Raw genomic sequence first — 18,378 nt, 5'->3', positions numbered from 1 at the left:
TGTTTATTAGATGCCACCACCTTAATATTGTGTCCCGTGGCCACTCACTGCTCATGTAGGTTCTTCTTAGGGACTAGGAATGCCTTCTTAAAACCTCCCTTTCCCTGGGGACAGTGTCAGTTTGGGATCTCAAGGCTGCCTCTCTTTGGGCTATCTCTTGGGGGTGGGATATAATTGGGGAGATTTCCCATAGGGTGGGTGTTTTTGATCGCTTCTTCCTCCCCCCACACCATTCCCCTGCTTCATATCGGAACTCCTGGGTTAGAGGAGGAGATTATTGACTAATGATCAGTATTTAACTTTCCCTCCTTTGGAAGGGATGCTGGCAGCTTAGCACCAAACAGAGGTGATAGTAGGAGTCCAGAAGACAATTTTTCAGGATGGCTGTAAAAGGGGGTTCTTGTTCTGATAAGTCAGATAAGTGAGAGGCCCCTTCTGACTCCGAGATATTGCCACCTTCCAGGACTGAGGATCTTCCCCAGTCATGCCCTGCTCAGGTAACACTTGATGTTTAGTTTCCTTCCCCCAAGGCTGATTGAGAACTCAATTGCCTCTAAAAGTTCTGAAGTTGCCAGAGTCCTCTTACTGGGCAAGCAGGGCTTGGCTAGTCATCTCAGCCCCAGTTCTTGCCTACGTTGCTTTAAATCGTGATGCGTGCCAATCAAAACAGGACACATCTAATAGGTGTAGGGATAAAGTTCATTAAGATCAAACCTCATTAAGAGATGAGATAGGTCAAATTCCTGGTTTTTTTTTTTTAACAGAAGAAGTAGGCCTAGAGAGTTAAAGAGATTTGCCCAATTATTACAGGTAATAAGTGGCAGAATCTAGGCTCTCTGGCTTCAAATGAGTATTTTTTTCCTTTACATATCCCTACCTCTCCTTGGCTATTGGAGCTGGAAGGAATCTTAGAACATAAAGTACATGATCATGTAGATATTTTTAGCTGCATGGATTTATATATGTTTGTGGGCACACATGAATGCATGCATGCATGTATGTGTGTGATAGATCCCACATGTGGAGGAGGGAACAGATGAACAGTGAGTCAGTCAGCACTGTCAGCTGGCTAGAGTGAAAATAGCATGGAATTTGGAGACAAGACCTGGACTTGACCAGTCTGCTCTGTCCTTTACCACCTGTAAAGTCCTGACAAGTCTTCTCCCATCTCTGGCCCTCAGTTTCCTCCTCCCTAAAATTGAGAGGTTTGGATCAGATAGATGGTCTCTAAGGTCCCTTGCAGCTCTGCATTATTTGTAAAATAAGGAGGTTGAAGAAATGACCTTTCAGATCTTTCTTTTGTGGCTTTAAATCCTGTGATAGCAGCACAGGGTTAGGCCGTCCACATTCTAGGCCACCTCTCTCACGTCATGGATAGTGCAGAACCATGTAAAAAGTTCCTCCTGGGGGACCCTCTGAACTTTCAGCCCAGCCCAGCTTTTTCCCCTGAAGCTTTTTGTTCCTCATTTAAGTAGAGAATAATGTAGAACCATGTTCCTGGGCACTGGCCCCAGGATCGAGACCATCTGACCACTACCCACCTCAGTAACCCTAGGATGCATTTTCTGAATACAGATACCTCTCTCTCTAGCAGGGCTTGTTAGGGGCAGGGTCCCTGTCCCCTCCCTCTTTTGACCAGCCCCACTGTCTCCCCAGTGTGCTGTCAAAGCCCTCTTTGACTACAAGGCACAGCGGGAAGATGAGCTAACCTTTACGAAGAGTGCCATCATCCAGAATGTAGAGAAGCAGGAGGGAGGCTGGTGAGTTAGTGCTGTTTGCTATGCTTTTTTGGGGGGAGCATCGAACCCTCAACTATCCTAACCTAGGTGATCTCTACCCCACCCTCTTGGACTAAGATAGTGGGAAGATTGGAGGAAATGCTTGGTTCCCTTGAGAATTGGGCCCACAATTGAGAAGGCAGTGAGAATCCTGGGATCTGCATGCTCTCACCCAGGTGTATACATGTACTTAAAAATATGCCAGTCCCCCCAGCGTGGTGCTAGCATTCTATATGGGGTAGAATTATCACTGGGCATGGAAAGGGGAGCTGGGGAGGCAGCGAGGGTGACTGTTCATCCAACATGGGCACCTGTCTCTTGGGGTCCGAGTTTGATGCTCCGGGGTCCCAGGTGTGCTCTGTCTTGCAGGTGGAGGGGAGACTATGGAGGGAAAAAGCAGCTCTGGTTCCCATCCAACTATGTGGAAGAGATGGCCAATCCTGCTGCTTTGGAGCCTGAGAGGGAGGTGAGACCACAGAGGGCCCTGTATGCATGAACAGTCCTGCCCCTCCTCCTCCCACTGGCAGGAGAGCTTTTCTCTGTGAGCAGGGAGCTTTTGACCAGAAGGTCACACCTGCCCCACAGTGTGCTTGAACACATGCAGAACTATATGGGTCTTGGCAAACTGGTGGTCACTGTAGCTTTGCTCTCTACAGCAGCTGGATGAGAACAGTCCCCTGGGAGATCTGCTCCGTGGAGTCCTGGATGTGCCGGCCTGTCAGATTGGTGAGCCCTGGGCCTTAATCACACCTGTCCTGGACCAGCATCCTCTGCTCTAGGCTAGGCAGCTAGCAACTTCTGGTCTCTGTGTTTCTCCTAAGTGTGATGTTCTCATCTAGATTTCTAAGTGTCTGTTTTTTAGTAGGGGAGGGATCTTGGGAGAGTGGCTGGGCAGACAAACCTTACAGTCTCTGACCTTTTCTCTCTTGTTGGGCCTTTGTCTTGTAGCTATCCGCCCAGAAGGGAAGAACAACCGGCTGTTTGTGTTCTCGATCAGTATGGCTTCCATTGCACATTGGTCCCTGGATGTGGCTGCTGATTCACAGGAGGACCTACAGGACTGGGTGAAGAAGATCCGAGAGGTGGCCCAGACTGCGGATGCCCGGGTGAGGGTCCCTCCTGGGTTGGCCTGGGGAGATATGGAATATGGCTGCTAGGTGGGGAGTTATTGCATGGATCCTGATGACAGCTGACAGGTCATGTACTCATTGTAGCACACACCTTTTAAGGGTGGGGAGAAAGTGAGGATGTAAGGAGGGATGAGCAGATGAAAAACTTGGGTTCTGGGAGGGTTCAGATAACATGCTCTTGGGATCTTCCGTGAAAGGCTGGCATATTTGGGGGGCTGGCCCTGACCTGTTGGTATTAGGTCATACCCTCCTCACACTGAGTAAAGCCAGGGGGACCCTCTCTCTGCTCTGTAGCTCACAGAGGGAAAGATGATGGAACGAAGGAAGAAAATTGCCTTGGAGCTTTCTGAACTTGTCATCTACTGTCGGCCTGTCCCCTTCGATGAGGATAGTGAGTAAGGGAGGAAGGAGGCAAAGGTCAGACTGGAGCCTGTGTGGGTGACTGTTGGTGTGTGGATACAGCCAGTCTGAGGGTGCATGATACGTGTCTGGATTGTGACCGTTGGTGCTTGTGCCTGTGCAGTAGGACAAGCGATGGCCCTGAGCCAGGGGCTCTGCCCCAGCATGGCTGGCATGGGCTGAGGGAGCACATCTTGGCTGTAATGGCTCCCACTTGTCTATGGCCTGGGCTGGCAAGAGCCTAATGGCCTGAGTCAGTGACTTCTTTTTCACACGTTCCAGAGATTGGCACTGAGCGGGCCTGCTACCGAGATATGTCATCCTTCCCCGAGACCAAGGCTGAAAAATACGTGAATAAGACCAAAGGCAAGAAGTTCTTGCAGTATAATCGGCTTCAACTGTCACGCATTTACCCCAAGGGCCAGCGGCTGGACTCCTCCAACTATGACCCTCTGCCCATGTGGATTTGTGGCAGTCAACTTGTAGCCCTCAACTTCCAGACTCCAGGTGAGGGGGCATTTTCATACTTCTTTCTTAAGAGCTGTAACTTCCATGGGGTATGAGGGTGGGTTTGGGGGGTTTTGGTTCTTCTTTTCTCACCAGCTACCCCTGCCATCAAAGATCTGGGTCATTTGCCTGAACTGAGGGGTTAAAAGGTAATTTGAGTTCACTACAATTTAATTTCTTTTAGATAAACCCATGCAGATGAACCAGGCTTTGTTCATGTCCAGTGGGCGCTGTGGGTATGTGATGCAGCCAAGCAACATGAGAGATGAGGTCTTCGACCCCTTTGACAAGTGCAGTTTGCGTGGGATAGAGCCATGTGCAGTCTGCATTGAGGTAGGCAGACCTAGTAAGCTTTTGGGGGAGGGGGTGACTGGGGAGGTACCACTGCCATCATTATACCACAGCGAAGGCCACTTATCCAGGTGAACTTTAGTTGTTTCTGGAAGATGAAGGAGGGTGTAATGAGGCAGGGGGCAGTGGGTTAATACCCTATGCCTACCCCACATTGACTATGCTGCTTGCCTATTGGAAAAAGTCTGGCAAGTATGTGAGTTTTGGATCCTCTCTTGGGTTCACAAAGAGCTGGAGGAGAGACTGGACTCTGTTGTGATGTCTGTCATCCTGTGGGCTGTAGATGGAAACATGACAGACAAGGCAGGTCTAAGAGAGCCTTGGAGTAGGGAGTCTGGGAGGTCTAAGCAGATAGCAGCAGGTCAGAAGAAGGGGACAGCTGTTATAGACAGAAATAGGTAACTGAGTTGAGTTAGGAAATTTGAATCCTATCTTGATGAGTGCCATACACAATAATAATCACAACTTCTATTTCTGTAGTGTTTTACAAAGTGCCTTTCTCACAATCACTCTGTGAGGTGGGTACAAGTATTATCCTCATTTTACAGAAGACAAAACTGAGGCCCTGAAAGGTTAACTTCCCTGCAGTCACACAGACTGCATGATACCTTCTGAGGGCTGAGAATTGTGATGCTGTCTAAAGTCCTGTGTTGACTTTAAGGGCCACCACTGTCTTGTAAGATTGATGAGGGCTTACAGGATCAGAGGGCTAGAAAGGATGTTACAAGTCAAGTCCAACTTCCTCTTTTTACAGATGAGGAAAATGAGATAGGGAGAGGTGAATTTACTTGCCCAAGGTCACACAGATTATTAGCAGAGATGGGATTTGAACTCTAAATCTGATGCTCTTTCTACTGTCCCATCATGTGGCATGTCCTTCCATGGTACAGTGTGCAGGTGAGGAAGTAGCCATCAGTTTGGTTGGAGGTCCCCAGGACGGTAGTAGGTGTCAAGGATGGGCTGGACGCTGGGCTTCCTGGGAGTCTGTCTCTTTGTGTGAGAGGGTGTGTGCCCTGCCAGGTGGGCTCTAAGATGCTTCCTGGCACAGATGTGTGAAGACATGCCTTAGATGACATGCCTCTGAACCTGTGCTTCCAATCCTGAAAAGCATCCCCTTTATAATCTGCCCCTGTGGGCACTTTAGGAGATTTTCAAGTGAATAAATGATACAAGCCCCACGGATCCACCATGGACATTGTCTAATGCTGAGGTGCTATCCAGGCAGACTTCCTTCTTAGAATAAATTACATTGTGGGGCCGTAGAAGGTCCTGTTGGACAAGTGATAGAAGACCCTGCTGAGCCTCATGAGTGACTTGGAGCAGAGCCATTCAGGAGAAGAAGTCTCTTTACCCACAATGGGGGAGGAGGAGAAACATCTGCCAATAGTTGGGCAAGGTGAAGGGCCCAAGTGGGGAGAGTCTTTAAACTCTGACCCTTACCTAGAGAGAGTCAGGGGACCTAGAAGACATGTAATAACAGAGTAGAGGCCATGGGTTCCGAATGGTCTGGCTTTGGCTTTGAGCACCAGCTTCACCAGGCCCCAGCAGAGGGCGTCTTGTCTCCACCAATCTGGCCTCCCCACCTGGCACATTTGGACCTAGGCAGGCTGGGTTCCAAGGCTCAGGAGTGCATCACTGATGCTTGACCAGCCTCTGCCTTGGGGCTTGGCCCGTCTGAGTTTGAGGTGGGCAGTGTTGTCCTGCAGTGCCTAGAGGGAGATGGAATCCAGTTTTTGGGTTATAGCAGAGCCTGGCCAAATATATAACCTCTCACCTAAGAGGGAAACCAGCATGTAGGGGATGGGAAAGGGGATGTGTATCTGTAGGGAGGGGAGACAAACCATCTCTGCCCTGCTTAGGTCCTGGGGGCCCGGCATCTTCCCAAGAATGGTCGTGGCATTGTGTGTCCTTTCGTGGAGATTGAGGTAGCTGGGGCTGACTACGACAGCATGAAGCACAAGACAGAATTTGTGGGTGAGGCCCAGATGGGATGGGGTGGTGGCACCCCAGGCTATACCCTGACCCAGCACCTCCTCCATCTTCTTCTTTGATGACCTGGGCATTGTTTGGCTGGGTTTGTCATGGCCTACAAGGGCCAGCTCAGGGCTGTGGCATCCAGTGGTCAGTCTTACTAGTAGCTGGCATTTTCTGTGTTCCTGTGTGTATGTATCTCAGGGGAGAGTTATGGTATTGAGTCTCTCCAGCCTAAGACAGAGCTTGTGAAGCCCTAGTCTCTTCCCTTCACCACCCACCCACCATACTTTGTTTCCTTTCCCTTCCCCTTAACTTTGCAAATGCTGTGGGCACAAGTTAGCTTGAAAGACAGGGGGAGATGTCTACCCTCCCCAAAACAAAGTTCAGTCTTCTTCTGTCTGGTCCCAAAGTTTAGCCCTGCCACTCCTGCATGTAGAGGGAGAATGGTCTCAGGAAAGGGGGTTCCCCAAGTAGTCTGAATCCCGTAGCCCTATGACCTTTTCTACAACATCCTGCTTGTCCTCCCATACAGTGGGGGTCAAGGGGCTGTGGGTGCTCCTGGAGCCAGATTGACATGCTGATTACTAGTTCCTGCCTTCTCTACTTTACAGTGGACAATGGTCTGAACCCCATGTGGCCAGCAAAGCCCTTCCACTTCCAGATTAGTAACCCTGAGTTTGCTTTCCTGCGCTTTGTGGTATATGAAGAAGATATGTTCAGTGACCAGAATTTCCTGGCTCAGGCCACCTTCCTGGTGAAAGGCCTAAAGACAGGTAAGACTGGCGGTAGGGCTGGGGATGCCATCCGCTAGCCCATCCAAGGAACTTTTATGGACCCATAAGATTCTCTTTTCTCTCTCCTGATGACTAAGTCACAAGGACACAGTCATTTAGCTCACAGAGAAGTTCAGGAAACCATGACCTAGCTCCTTTTTGCTCTTTAGGGAAATCTCCCATACCATGGTTAGGTGTGGTGTCCACATAACTTTTCAAAACGTCCACTTCCAAGGGTGGACCAGCCAGGCCAAGCGGGTATTATTGTGCCCAGGCATCACCCAGCCACGGTCCTCAGTCTTGTCGTTCACGTGATGCCTGTGATAGGATGAGTCCTGGGAAGGCCCCTCTGATCCCTGAATATCTCCCCATTTGGCTTTTAGAGAGCCTGGGCCTGAGATCCCACCGTCAGAACTTCATTATTTTGGGCTGTCACCTAGCACGGGGCTTCTTAAACTTTTTCCATTTGTGACCCCTTTTCATGTTTCGGCAGGCGGCTTTGGCATGCGTAAAGCCAAGTGCATGTTCTGTCTGCTCAGAACCAAGGCTGCACTGAAGTTACCCCATGAAGTATGGCAAGCACTGCCAGAAACACCTTGGATTCATTATGCGTTTGATTTTTAATTAATTTTTGGTCGTGTGTTGAGAAACCTTTTACTGTTGCCAAATTTTATGGGATTGTGACCCATTGCCCAGCACAACCACCTTACAAGTGGGCTCAATAAGTGGGGCTGCCAGTTCTTTTCAAATGCTAAGTCCAGTGAAGCACAACCTCTGAGAATGCTATACAGCGTGAGCAGATACCCCTGAGAGGGCCGTCACCTGTGATGTCACTGGCGCTTTCGTAGAAATCAGCCTTTGATAACTAAGCTGACGTTGATGTTGTGGGGAGGAGCTGGAGAAATGGTCAATGGAGAGAACAGGGGAAGGGGAGTTCTCTTCTTCCAGTTGCACAGGCTTGGACAGAGCAAGCCAAGGCCTCATCCTGCAGCTCAGTGTAGAGGGAAGGGTGGGGAGAGGAAGGTCAGTCCAGTGCATCCAGTGCCTAAGGCAAACTTATGTGTGGCTTGGGGTGGGCGGTATCTTAATTGGTTTCAGGATACAGAGCAGTGCCTTTGAAGAATAACTACAGTGAGGACTTGGAATTGGCCTCTCTGCTTATCAAAATAGATATATTTCCTGCCAAGGTAAGTACTTGCTGCCCAACTGAGGCTACTTGTGTCAGGAAGAGCTGTAGAAGGGGCCTTGGGTGGTATTAAGAGGATAGAGAGAATGCCCTTGTTGGGAGTGGGGGTGGGGCAGGGCTGCTTGAGGTGGGGACAGCTTGGGCCTAAGCACGTTTTTGGCTCTTAGTAGAGGCTTCTCACTGAGAAGGTTGGGGTGAGGGCCAGTCTTGGCACCTGCAGAGGCCACAGCCAGTCGTGGGTGGGGTGTTTCTTCCTAAAGCAGGAGAATGGTGAAGTCAGCCCCTTTGGCAGCTCCTCTTTCCGAGAACGGGGGTCTGAATCTTCAGGCCAGCTGCTCCATGGACGAGCCCGAGAGGGCTCCTTCGAAACCCGTTATCAACAGCCATTTGAGGACTTCCGCATCTCCCAGGAGCACCTTGCAGACCACTTTGACAACCGAGAACGAAGGTGACACAGCACATCATCTCCTTTCCTTACTTCCCATCTCCTCCTGGGGCTGGCAGGGAGAGGCAGGAATGCAGCCAGGGCACACAGGGATGCCAGGCTTTGGCCAGGCTTTTCTGGTTCCAGGTTTCCCAATAGGTCTCTTTCACCATTTGCAAAGGTTTGGACACGGTGAGCCAAGGCAGCATCATGCAGCTCAGAGGGCATTGGCTGCAGCTTAAATGTTCAGGAGCAGCCCTTGACCCAGATTCCATTCAAGGTGGGCGAGATGTGCACCACAAGACAATACATAACCAGCTACCTTTTTGCTAAAACTGATCTGTCCCAGAGTACACACACATGCTTGCCTGTGCTTAAAGCTTGGGTCACCATGTACTCACTTTGAATTCAGAAAAAGGTCTGAGCACAGAGCTTAGGGTGATGGGAAGGCTGATGGTGAACCTGTTATGCAAATAATCAGCCAGTTAGAACAGCCATGTCTGATGACTGTGTCATTTTTATGGTCAGGCATCACTTTAGAACATGCCACAAGTCAAGATCATAGAGCCAAAGCTAGAAGGGACTCACTCTGTGCTGGACAGTGCTAAGTTGCATGTGGCTTAGTCCAATTTTATACAAGAAATTAAATAGCTTGCTTGGGCTGCTCCTATTTTAAGTGAGGCAGAACCAGTGTCCTTGCCATGACTGTATCACTCTGGATTTCAGCCCAACCCTCAAATGGGACTCTGCTCTAGCATTTATGCCTTTCTCAAGGGCTCATTTTTTCTTTCTTTCTGGGAATGAGTCGTCTTATATCCACATCCTCAGCTCTTGTCCAACCTTAGCAGATCTCTTAGAGGGCAGCTTTACCTCAGGGGTCCCTCTGTTCCAATCAGGACCTTTACTTCTCTCCCTCTAGGGCACTCCGGAGAACTCGTATCAATGGAGACAACCGCCTCTAGACTCAACCACAATGACCTTTGAGAATTACGTGGGTTTTAGCAGCAGATGCCTTGTGGAATTGTGAACTTGTTTCTATGGAGACAACACTGCTCTGGCCCTTCCTTCAGGCAGCCCTCCTAGGTTCTCTGCCTGCAGCCTGATGTTCTGGTAGAGATATGTTACACAAAAACCAAGCCATTGTTCAGCTGTTTTACTGTCCTGAATCTGTTCACTCTTGTCCAGGGTAAAGGCAAGAAGACTGTATACCATGCCTGGCATTGAGCACAAACATCTTGTCCCGACTCCCCAGAGACTGGTGCTCTCATCTCACCTCTCCTGGAAAGGAGCCGGCTCCCTTACTCACAGGGAGAGTTGGGCTTGGCAGTCACCTACTCCACCCAACAGAGTGCATGGGGCTCTGAGAAGTTATGGATAGATTCCTGAGAATGACCAAGGGGCTGACTGCTGTCTTTGCCTGTTCCCTAAGGGACCTATAAAGACAGCCCCCCACAAAGCAAAGTTTACATCCTCCTGTAGCTTTAAAACCACAAATGAACAATGTGAGAGGGCTAATGTTCCTAAGTGGTTTGTCCCTTGGTTGATCCAGGCCCCAGCTTGATGGTTGCCTCATTGGTCAGACCTGAAACCCCATTGGGGTGTCTGTTGAATATTTTACTTGGTGAGTGGGGCAAGAAAGGCAATATTGCACATATAGCAATGTGGCCATGGAACACTAACCCTCTTTCAGGATGGAATGCTCTCCTGAAGTTAAAACATGTTACAAGCAGCAGTATTATTTTTTCTTCTAAATTGTATTGTAACTAAGTTATTTACTCCTCCCCATACTGTTCCTGTCATCACAGGTAAACCCCAAAGCAGGTGGCATTAAAAAAAAAAGCCTGCTGCCAGCCACCCATGTGCAGCTTCCTGAGCCTGGCCTTGAACTAGTTGAGATGCTCAGAGGTTGATGGTTAGTGGACCTTCAAGCAGTGACTTAGTCAGTGTTAGTGGCAGTGCCAGGAGGAGCTGCGGAGGAGAATAGCTGACTTTTTAATTTTTTTTTAAGGGAAAGAGAGAGGGCACATTTTAGGACTCATTAAGTTTTTTAGGCATGAAAAGGGAATAAGGAGTTGTATTCATCAGGAGCAAGGGGGAGAACATTGATTGTGAAGTCCCCATGTCTGATACTGAATGGTCAGGAAGACATCTATGAGGCTGAACTAGCAGCTTGGATACTACACGGTTTTTGTTTGTACCTGGAATGACTGACCCTCTGGTCCCAAGGAAAAAGCCTTCCCTCAGACCTGACTAGGAGAGACAGACTTACTTGGCTGGGAGAATAGACACTATAGAACCTACAACTCATGTCTCATGTCCTGGGCATGAGAAATCAGTACCCACTCTGGGACTAGGGTTCACAGGGAGCTGGACCTCAGCTACCTTCCTTCAGCACAGGCAAACCTGCCACCCCCAGTTTTGGGCCCTCAAGATCTGACTGCCAAATAAAAAAGGCTTCATGTGATTTTCCCCCCCTTAACTGGTGTATTCTTTATGGGGGCAAGGGGGGCTGGGAAATTATTAGCACTTAGTCATCTATACTAAGCCTATACAGTAAGCAAAGATGATGTTACCAGATAAATTGGAAATACAGGATGTCCCAAATGCTTTAGTAGCACAGTAGTACAGTGGCACTAAAACTTTTAGAATACCCTGTATTATTGAAGACCTAATGCTACAGCTCCTTTTTACCTGATTGTTTCTGTCATCCCCCTTTAGGGGTGGGGAGAGAGAGCATTTAAACAGGGAAGGTTCCAATTCCTTGGTTCAAAACTTCCATTCAGATAATCTTTTCTCGTAAGTATGGTATATGGTATATCCTCTGTCAGTTTGTAAAGCAGTTCAATAAACTTGTCACCTCCCCTGTTCCCTCCAATCCTGTCCTCAAAAGTCCCCAAGCTGCTCTGAAAGCAGACCTATCTGTTCCTTGCCAGACTGCTGCTGAGCAAGTATTTCATATAAACTATCTCCCATTTCAAACTCCCATTTCAGCAGTTTACATATAAACCTAGGCAGACGGATGCTGATTTCAAATAGTCAATGTATAGAATGACTCCTAAAGCCCAAGGCTATATTCTCTAGGAATAGAGAATGTCTACAGAGAAAAGAAACCTGTCCAGAGAGGTGATATTTTTATTATTACAGTCAACCAGAGGTGGCATAAAAATTAGTACCATAAAGAAAAACAATTTGAAATCCAGGCTGCACAAAATGCCAGCCTCAAGGATTAGTATTTTAAAGAAAGTGTCTGTTTTACAAGTAAGTTTTATTGAAACTCAGAGAAGCGTATACTCAGTTGGTTCTTAATGCCATCATCACCCCATTCTTCTCCAAAAGAAAACAAAACAAAAAAATACTCGTTATTACCTTGTGGTGTCAGGGATCATGAAGAGCATTGCCTTGCAGAGATTTGGGAAAAATAAGTTGTTATTGGGAGTACTTTAAAAAAATCACAGAGCTGAAAATACGAGGACGACCTTGGGCATCTGTGTCAGCCCTCTCCTCTTTTTTTCCTCCAGGGCTCTATTAGAAAGTATATGCTAACATGGTCCAGCCCACTCAAAGTGGAAGAGTACTCTGTCTTAGTTTTTCATATGTGAGATTTAATACAAAAAACTCTATGCTTGATGTTACCTTCTGGGGACATTAACTAAATACACAAGAATCAGGAAAAGTGGTCCTTCCCATTGTTCCTATAAAAAAAGGCCCAGGCCACCTTATGGAAACATAATCCAACCTCATAGTATGCATTATTCTATAGGCGTCAGTTCTCACTGGAATCAGCTTTGGGTTTTTAAAATTCCTTGATTCCTGTTTTCCCTTCTGTCATTCTGGTTTTTAATATTAGAAAAATGGTAACATCTTGATGCCATGAGAAAGTTTTTCCTGATTAGTAGATGGTGAGGATGGGCAGTGGTGCATACCATTGTCAAATCTACTTCATTACAAAATGTACTTTGTTCATTTATTCTGACAAGTTTAGTTTTTATGAATAAATACCTCAGTTTATTAGCAAGCTTTTTTTTATAGTACATATTTTGTCAAAGGGATGAGATGAAGTCATTTCTACTGAGCTTCTCAAGTAATGGTTGAACTTGTATAACTTGTCTTTTACTAGAATGTTTTGATTTTTCTAAAGAGAAAATGTCTCAATTGCAAGTTAAAATTTAAGAACCTTTTCATTCAGTAATAACCTCCACATTACTTCAAATGAGCATGGTAATTAGCAAAATTAAGAGGTCCAACTGAACCCAGAGACATGGGTCACCATCCTAATATCCTCAACCTGAATGAATCCTTTGGTTGCTTTTCAAGACAGACACTCAGCTGGATCCATTCCCTAAAGCAATAGCTACATTTTCACAACCAGACTCCTGGGATGTCATGGAGAACTGGCTCTAGAGTGGTTATATCATTTCCCTCTCAACTGCTGCTAATTGTTGTAGCTGCTTTAACCATGAGGTATAAAAATGCTTTGGAGGTTTCTGGGTAGACAGGGAAGACTATCCTCTGTAGCACCAATACAAAGAGGAATCAAGTAAAGCCATTCTCTGACGCTGACCTTAGGGAATTAAACAGGAATGAACTCTTATGTACTACTCAGACTTTTATCTCCACCCTTTCAACAAAAGTAATTTCATGTCTAGTTTGTGATTAAGGCAACTCAGCTTGGCATGAGGGCATTAGGACATAGATGGAATAAAGACTTTCCTCTGGAAAGACATGGATGGTCTAGCAAATGATGTTTAAACATAGGTTTTTACTTCCTTTTAAAAAAATCATTTAAACTATGGGAACTGGCAAAAATCTGCTTGGGCTGCAAGTTACAAAGCTGTACAGTAGATAAGTAACATGGCCCCTTTCAGCTCCTATATGCCATTATTCCATGTCATTTACATGATGCTGTTAATGGGCTTGGCACAGTTTGCCCTAGTTTATTAAGAACTAATTCCAAAGCCTTTGGCTGAAGTCAAATGTTGCAATTACACATAGAAACCAGCACAACAGAGTTGATGTGGGTTGGGTTGGATCATCTGCCCACATCCACCTTAACTATACATTCAGACTCCCTTTATAGAAAGACATCTGTGAATGTGAGATAATGGTTTTATGTATTTTATTTAGGAATAATCAAGGTTTGAAGTACCAGTTAGAACCATTTCAAACTATACAAACAATTTCTTTTTCCCTCCCCACATCAAGTCCACATATACAAGATTTAGGGGAACACACAACATAATTCTTAGAAGGAGCAGTAGTGCTATAAGGAGTGCTAGCCCTTGAGACCAACTGTAGGTAAATTTGCACTCTCATGAGCCACTGCAGGCAGTAGCAATAACCACAGCCCCAATCTAAGGCAGGTTTTAAACTTTTAAAAAATGTTTACCCATAGTAAAAAAAAAAAAATGTTATCTTCACACATAAGGCTAAATTAACATGTGCCACTGTCTAAGCCCCAAGGTTTCTCCACTGCACCCCCCTACTCCTCATCTTCTAAAATCCTAAATCAAGGCCTGTTTCTGTGACATGTGAAATGGGCCTCCTAGACCGTCTAGAGTCTAAAGTTCATTACCTTTAGACAAGTCACCAGAAACAGGTCCATTTTGAACTGCTGTATTCATTGAAGTGAATTTTTTCAAATCCAGCCCATTTCGCAGCAGTTAGTTTTGCAATAGCAAGATGTTTAACAATCTTTCTCCTAATCTCTTCCTGCAGTATATAAGGAACAAAGTGCTTATACTTCAAATTGGATTACAAATAGGTAGGAAAGGAGAGAGAAGCAGAGCTGTTCTCAGGAAGTTACCTGTAGATCATTGGCAAAAACACTGGTTTACAAAGGTTGTGCTTAATAACAGTCTCAATGAACAATCTACAGGGGGAGAGGGAGAGTGCTGGCATGTTTTTTTTTTCCTAATAACAGTCACGGTATAGGTCACTCCTCCTGGCACAACTGAACAAAGCTCTTGTCTGTAGACAGAGCAGGAACTACAAATGTGCCATGAACTGTGTCCCCTTTTAAATTCCCACCTGAAAACAGTGGGGCTGATTATCAGGTTAAGTATTTGGGGTGTAAAACCACACTATTCCTGGTTCTAGTCTACCATTTATAATAGGATATGCCTCCATTTTTCAGCAGACTGCAAACATGGTGTAGTGTTACGTGGATAGGAGGCAGAGATGATAGCATTTTTTGAAATACAAATTATGAGAGTTAATAGGCACCATGTGAGTAGAGTTAACACTTAAGAATGTGAACCTGATATGGGAGAAAACCCCCCACATTTTGTGATTCTGAACAGCTTTTATCCTAGATTTTTCCCTGTTGATTCCAGTTTCCTGACTCATCCCTTTAAAAGGGGGACAAAAAGTTAGATGAAAAAGCTTTTAATGCAGTAACCAAGAAAAGTTATAGTCTCTCACCCCCTCTTTCCTCCATCCCTCCCTCTCCTAATTTTCTCCATTTTCTGAAAACTACACCCAAACAAGGATAATTAAAACCTCTGACTTCTTGTCCTTGTGGTTGCCCTTGAACCTTTCCCAGAAGAGTGATCCCACCAAAGCCACTGGGAAGCAGAAAGCCTTCTAAAAGGCTATGTCTATTACAGATTTTTAATGCAAATACCTAATCTTGCCACCTTGATCAGGCAAAGAAAATATTCAGGCCCAAACAGAAAAAGCTTTGATTTAAGAAATGACCTTTCTTACAAGTTTTTTCACTCATACTCCCCCCAAAAAAGTACTGTTATGAAGAATCCACAGCAAGTCAGTCCTTACAACAGTCATTCTTTCCACACCACATTAAATTTCCTACTTGGCATTATTTCTGGCAATCAGGGCTCTGTGTACCTAGACCAAGGGGACAGAAGGGTGCCAGCCAATTCACTTTGTTCACTCAGGGCACTGGGAATATGTTGAACTGATAAGTGGGGAAAAAAACAACTCTAATCCCTGGAAGAAAACTAATAATTATGTTAACCTACATAAAAAAAGACTAGATTTAAGGATGGTCACATGGCATGGGACCTCCTTTTCAATGAACAACCAAGAATCTAGCCAAGTGCTCATCAACATATATTAAAAAATCAAGTGTTGTGTTAATACTAACAAAAGTTAGGTATTTTTTCCCTCCCACTAACATAACTAGCCTGACTATGAGAAAGACATGATATAATCTGAGCAGAAACTATTAAAAATTGGGTTTTAATCTTCACATATAACTGCATAAATAAACCAAGTAATCCCAATATATCCAATTATCTTAGGCTTCCCCATTATTTATTAAAGATTTTTCTACAACCTAGATGCAGTTCGCCAAATTATATATGGGTTGTAGAAAATGGTGTATTATTAGATATAATGTGGTAGTAGCTTTTGGAAGACAAGGCCTAGGTTATTAACATGTCTGCTCTCTGAAAGTAAAGTGAAGCTTTCTATAGACAGATGTTGTCTTCAGCTACATCTGAATATTATAAATGCTCCAGAGTATTATTTACTTGGGTTTGCATTAATTCACCTGTACACATTTGTCAAATAAAAGCTCCTAATGGGTTCTCTGTATAAAAGAAGAATGAAAGGAGGGAGGCTGGGCTTCCAGTTCCCCTTATTACCAGTCTGGAAAAGTAAGGTCTACAGGAGGAGCAATGGAAGGCTGGGTGGTACCACCTCTCCTCAGTTTCTTGAAAACAGTATGTTTAATGGAAGTCTTTCCAGATAGACTACTCTCTTCTATTTCTTATGAATGACCCCTGAATGCTTATTTTCTTTCATTTCTCCTTGGACAAATCACATAGTGGGATGACAAGTGCATTACAGAAATCTAGTGAGCCGTCGGCAGTGCACGCAGCCATTTGAGGGAAGTGAATACTGCCCTCTGCTCTATGTTGTATAGGCAGAACTTAACCAACCATACACTAGCATCTGGATTTACTAAACATACATTAAGGAAGTATCATACTTAGCTTTACAGCAAGTAAAGCTTGTACAGCTTTTGTACAGCCAAGGGCTTTTGCAGTGCTTTATAAAAACATTCTAAAAGTCCTTTTCTATTCCTTGGGGACTGACTGCCTGATTTGACAATGAAAGACTACTGCCTGCTAACCTTCACCAGACTCTCTTGGTCCATTAAGAGGGAAGGAAGATAAAGGCTGATAGGGTCCAAGTCAGGTTATTGCGAGAAAAAGAGAATATTCACACACTAAAAGAAAGGTTCTATTCGGACATCCGGAGGAGAAAGCTAATAGGAGCTCTATCCAAGAAGCTGGAGGAGAGTAGAAGAGGAATGCTAGCCACCATCTGCTCACTTAATGAGTGAGCCTACCACTTGCCAGGATGCCACTCTGGAGAAATGTTCTGAATTTCCATGACAATCCCAGGCAAGAGGGAAGTAGGAATAACTGCCCATATGCTTGAAACCAAGGAAAGATCCCCTCTAATACCTTAAACTGACTTTTTTTGTCTTCAGAAAACAGTGCAAATAATCAAGCAGATCATGAATAAGTCAGGACCAGAGCCTAAGGGATCAAGTATTAGAAATGAGGCAGCACTCACAGAAGCAGTCTAACTATTAGTGCATTCAACTAACAACAAAAAAAGTCAAAGTGCTAAGAGATCAGACTTCAGTAATCTATTTTTTTAAAAACCTATTTAAAAATGAGAACTCTTAAAGCACAAATCTTTTCTACAATCAAAACTTCAAAAATATGAAAAGCATACCACATTATTCAATATTTCCTTCAACATAACATCTGGTTTCATCTATAAAAATTGGATCTATATCTTCATGTAAAAAAATTAAACATTTAAAAAAACAGGCAATAAGAAACATAAATGTACATAATCTTACTACTCTCCAAAGACCAAGTGCATACTAGGAAGAGGAAGTAAAAGGTTAGTCAGCTTATAAAACATTTTTTTTCTTTAAGAAAGACCAACTCAACTCCCAGTTCTCTCCTACTTCCAATTCAAGACTGTCTTCACCTAGAAGACAACGCAACACTTTGGCTACATGCAAAATTGTGGCAATGTGTCCTAGCATACCACAATGGTTGCTGGCAAGACCATCCACTCCATAAACCTTTCTCTATTTTGCTTCCAATTTTTCTACTCAGTTTTGATCTCTCCTGAGATGTACACCCAAAGCATTGGGTCTCTGACACCCATACAGTTAACATTTTTATTTTATTCCATTTTAAGTACATGGATCTGAGATCAAAATACTTCCTTCATCACTTGCTTACATAAAATTCTCTGCAAGAATAAATATCAAACCATATTTAAATATACTCAGATACAAGGACATAAGCAAAACATGGGTCTTTTCTGCATCCCTGGGATTTCCCTTTCAGCTTTCCTTCCTGGTTTTCTCACTGTGCTGACCATGCAGCCATTGGGTCATTGCCATTTGAGAGGGCTAATGCATGTGAAAAAAGTTCACAATATTTAAAGGATCCTAATTCTTCCACTAAACTGCTTTTTCTGTAGGTGGAGCTGCATGTATAGTGGACAATTTTCATGTCCAGAGTGCATTTTGTGAACTCTGCCTGACTATGCTCCAACACTGTAATTTTCTATTATTAATTTTTTTTCCATTACAGTGTTTGGATTACACATTTTAATTTGACCTCTAATAAAAGAACCAAGAAAACATTCTCCAGTAAAACTCTGTAGTTAATACATGAAGAAACAATGGGAGTGATCGTGTTTAAGGGCTGCCACTTAGGAAGTGAGATTCTTAAGTGGGATACTCTGAGGTTGGCCTTCTCTTTGCCTCTCCCCTAGTCGTGTTCTGTGTACAAATAAATACAAAGACATTCATTTCCAATCCACAAGCTGTTTCTTCCATAATATCTATGTTAAT

The 18,378-nt window shown here is 44.8% G+C and overlaps 1 protein-coding gene across 4 annotated transcripts in view; it reads left to right on the top strand.

Moving 5' to 3' along the window:
• PLCG1 (phospholipase C gamma 1) overlaps positions 1–11,397 on the top strand; it is a 66,463-nt gene extending 55,066 nt beyond the window's left edge. For 3 of the 4 annotated variants that reach the window (XM_072631483.1, XM_072631484.1, XM_072631485.1), the window contains exons 23-34: positions 1,657–1,760; positions 2,148–2,244; positions 2,435–2,504; positions 2,727–2,884; positions 3,203–3,299; positions 3,590–3,814; positions 3,999–4,147; positions 6,025–6,139; positions 6,751–6,912; positions 8,011–8,099; positions 8,359–8,546; positions 9,442–11,397. In XM_072631483.1, coding sequence (XP_072487584.1) covers positions 1,657–1,760; positions 2,148–2,244; positions 2,435–2,504; positions 2,727–2,884; positions 3,203–3,299; positions 3,590–3,814; positions 3,999–4,147; positions 6,025–6,139; positions 6,751–6,912; positions 8,011–8,099; positions 8,359–8,546; positions 9,442–9,484 — 1,497 coding nt within the window. In that variant the 3' untranslated portion in view covers positions 9,485–11,397. The remainder of the gene's footprint in view (positions 1–1,656; positions 1,761–2,147; positions 2,245–2,434; positions 2,505–2,726; positions 2,885–3,202; positions 3,300–3,589; positions 3,815–3,998; positions 4,148–6,024; positions 6,140–6,750; positions 6,913–8,010; positions 8,100–8,358; positions 8,547–9,441) is intronic. The other variant, XM_072631486.1, reaches the window with a different exon arrangement.
• The last annotated feature ends 6,981 nt before the right edge of the window (positions 11,398–18,378 follow it).

This window comes from Notamacropus eugenii, chromosome 1 (assembly GCF_028372415.1).
Source record: "Notamacropus eugenii isolate mMacEug1 chromosome 1, mMacEug1.pri_v2, whole genome shotgun sequence".
NCBI classification, from domain to species: Eukaryota; Metazoa; Chordata; class Mammalia; order Diprotodontia; family Macropodidae; genus Notamacropus; species Notamacropus eugenii.
This window is presented reverse-complemented; position numbering and strand designations above follow the sequence as displayed.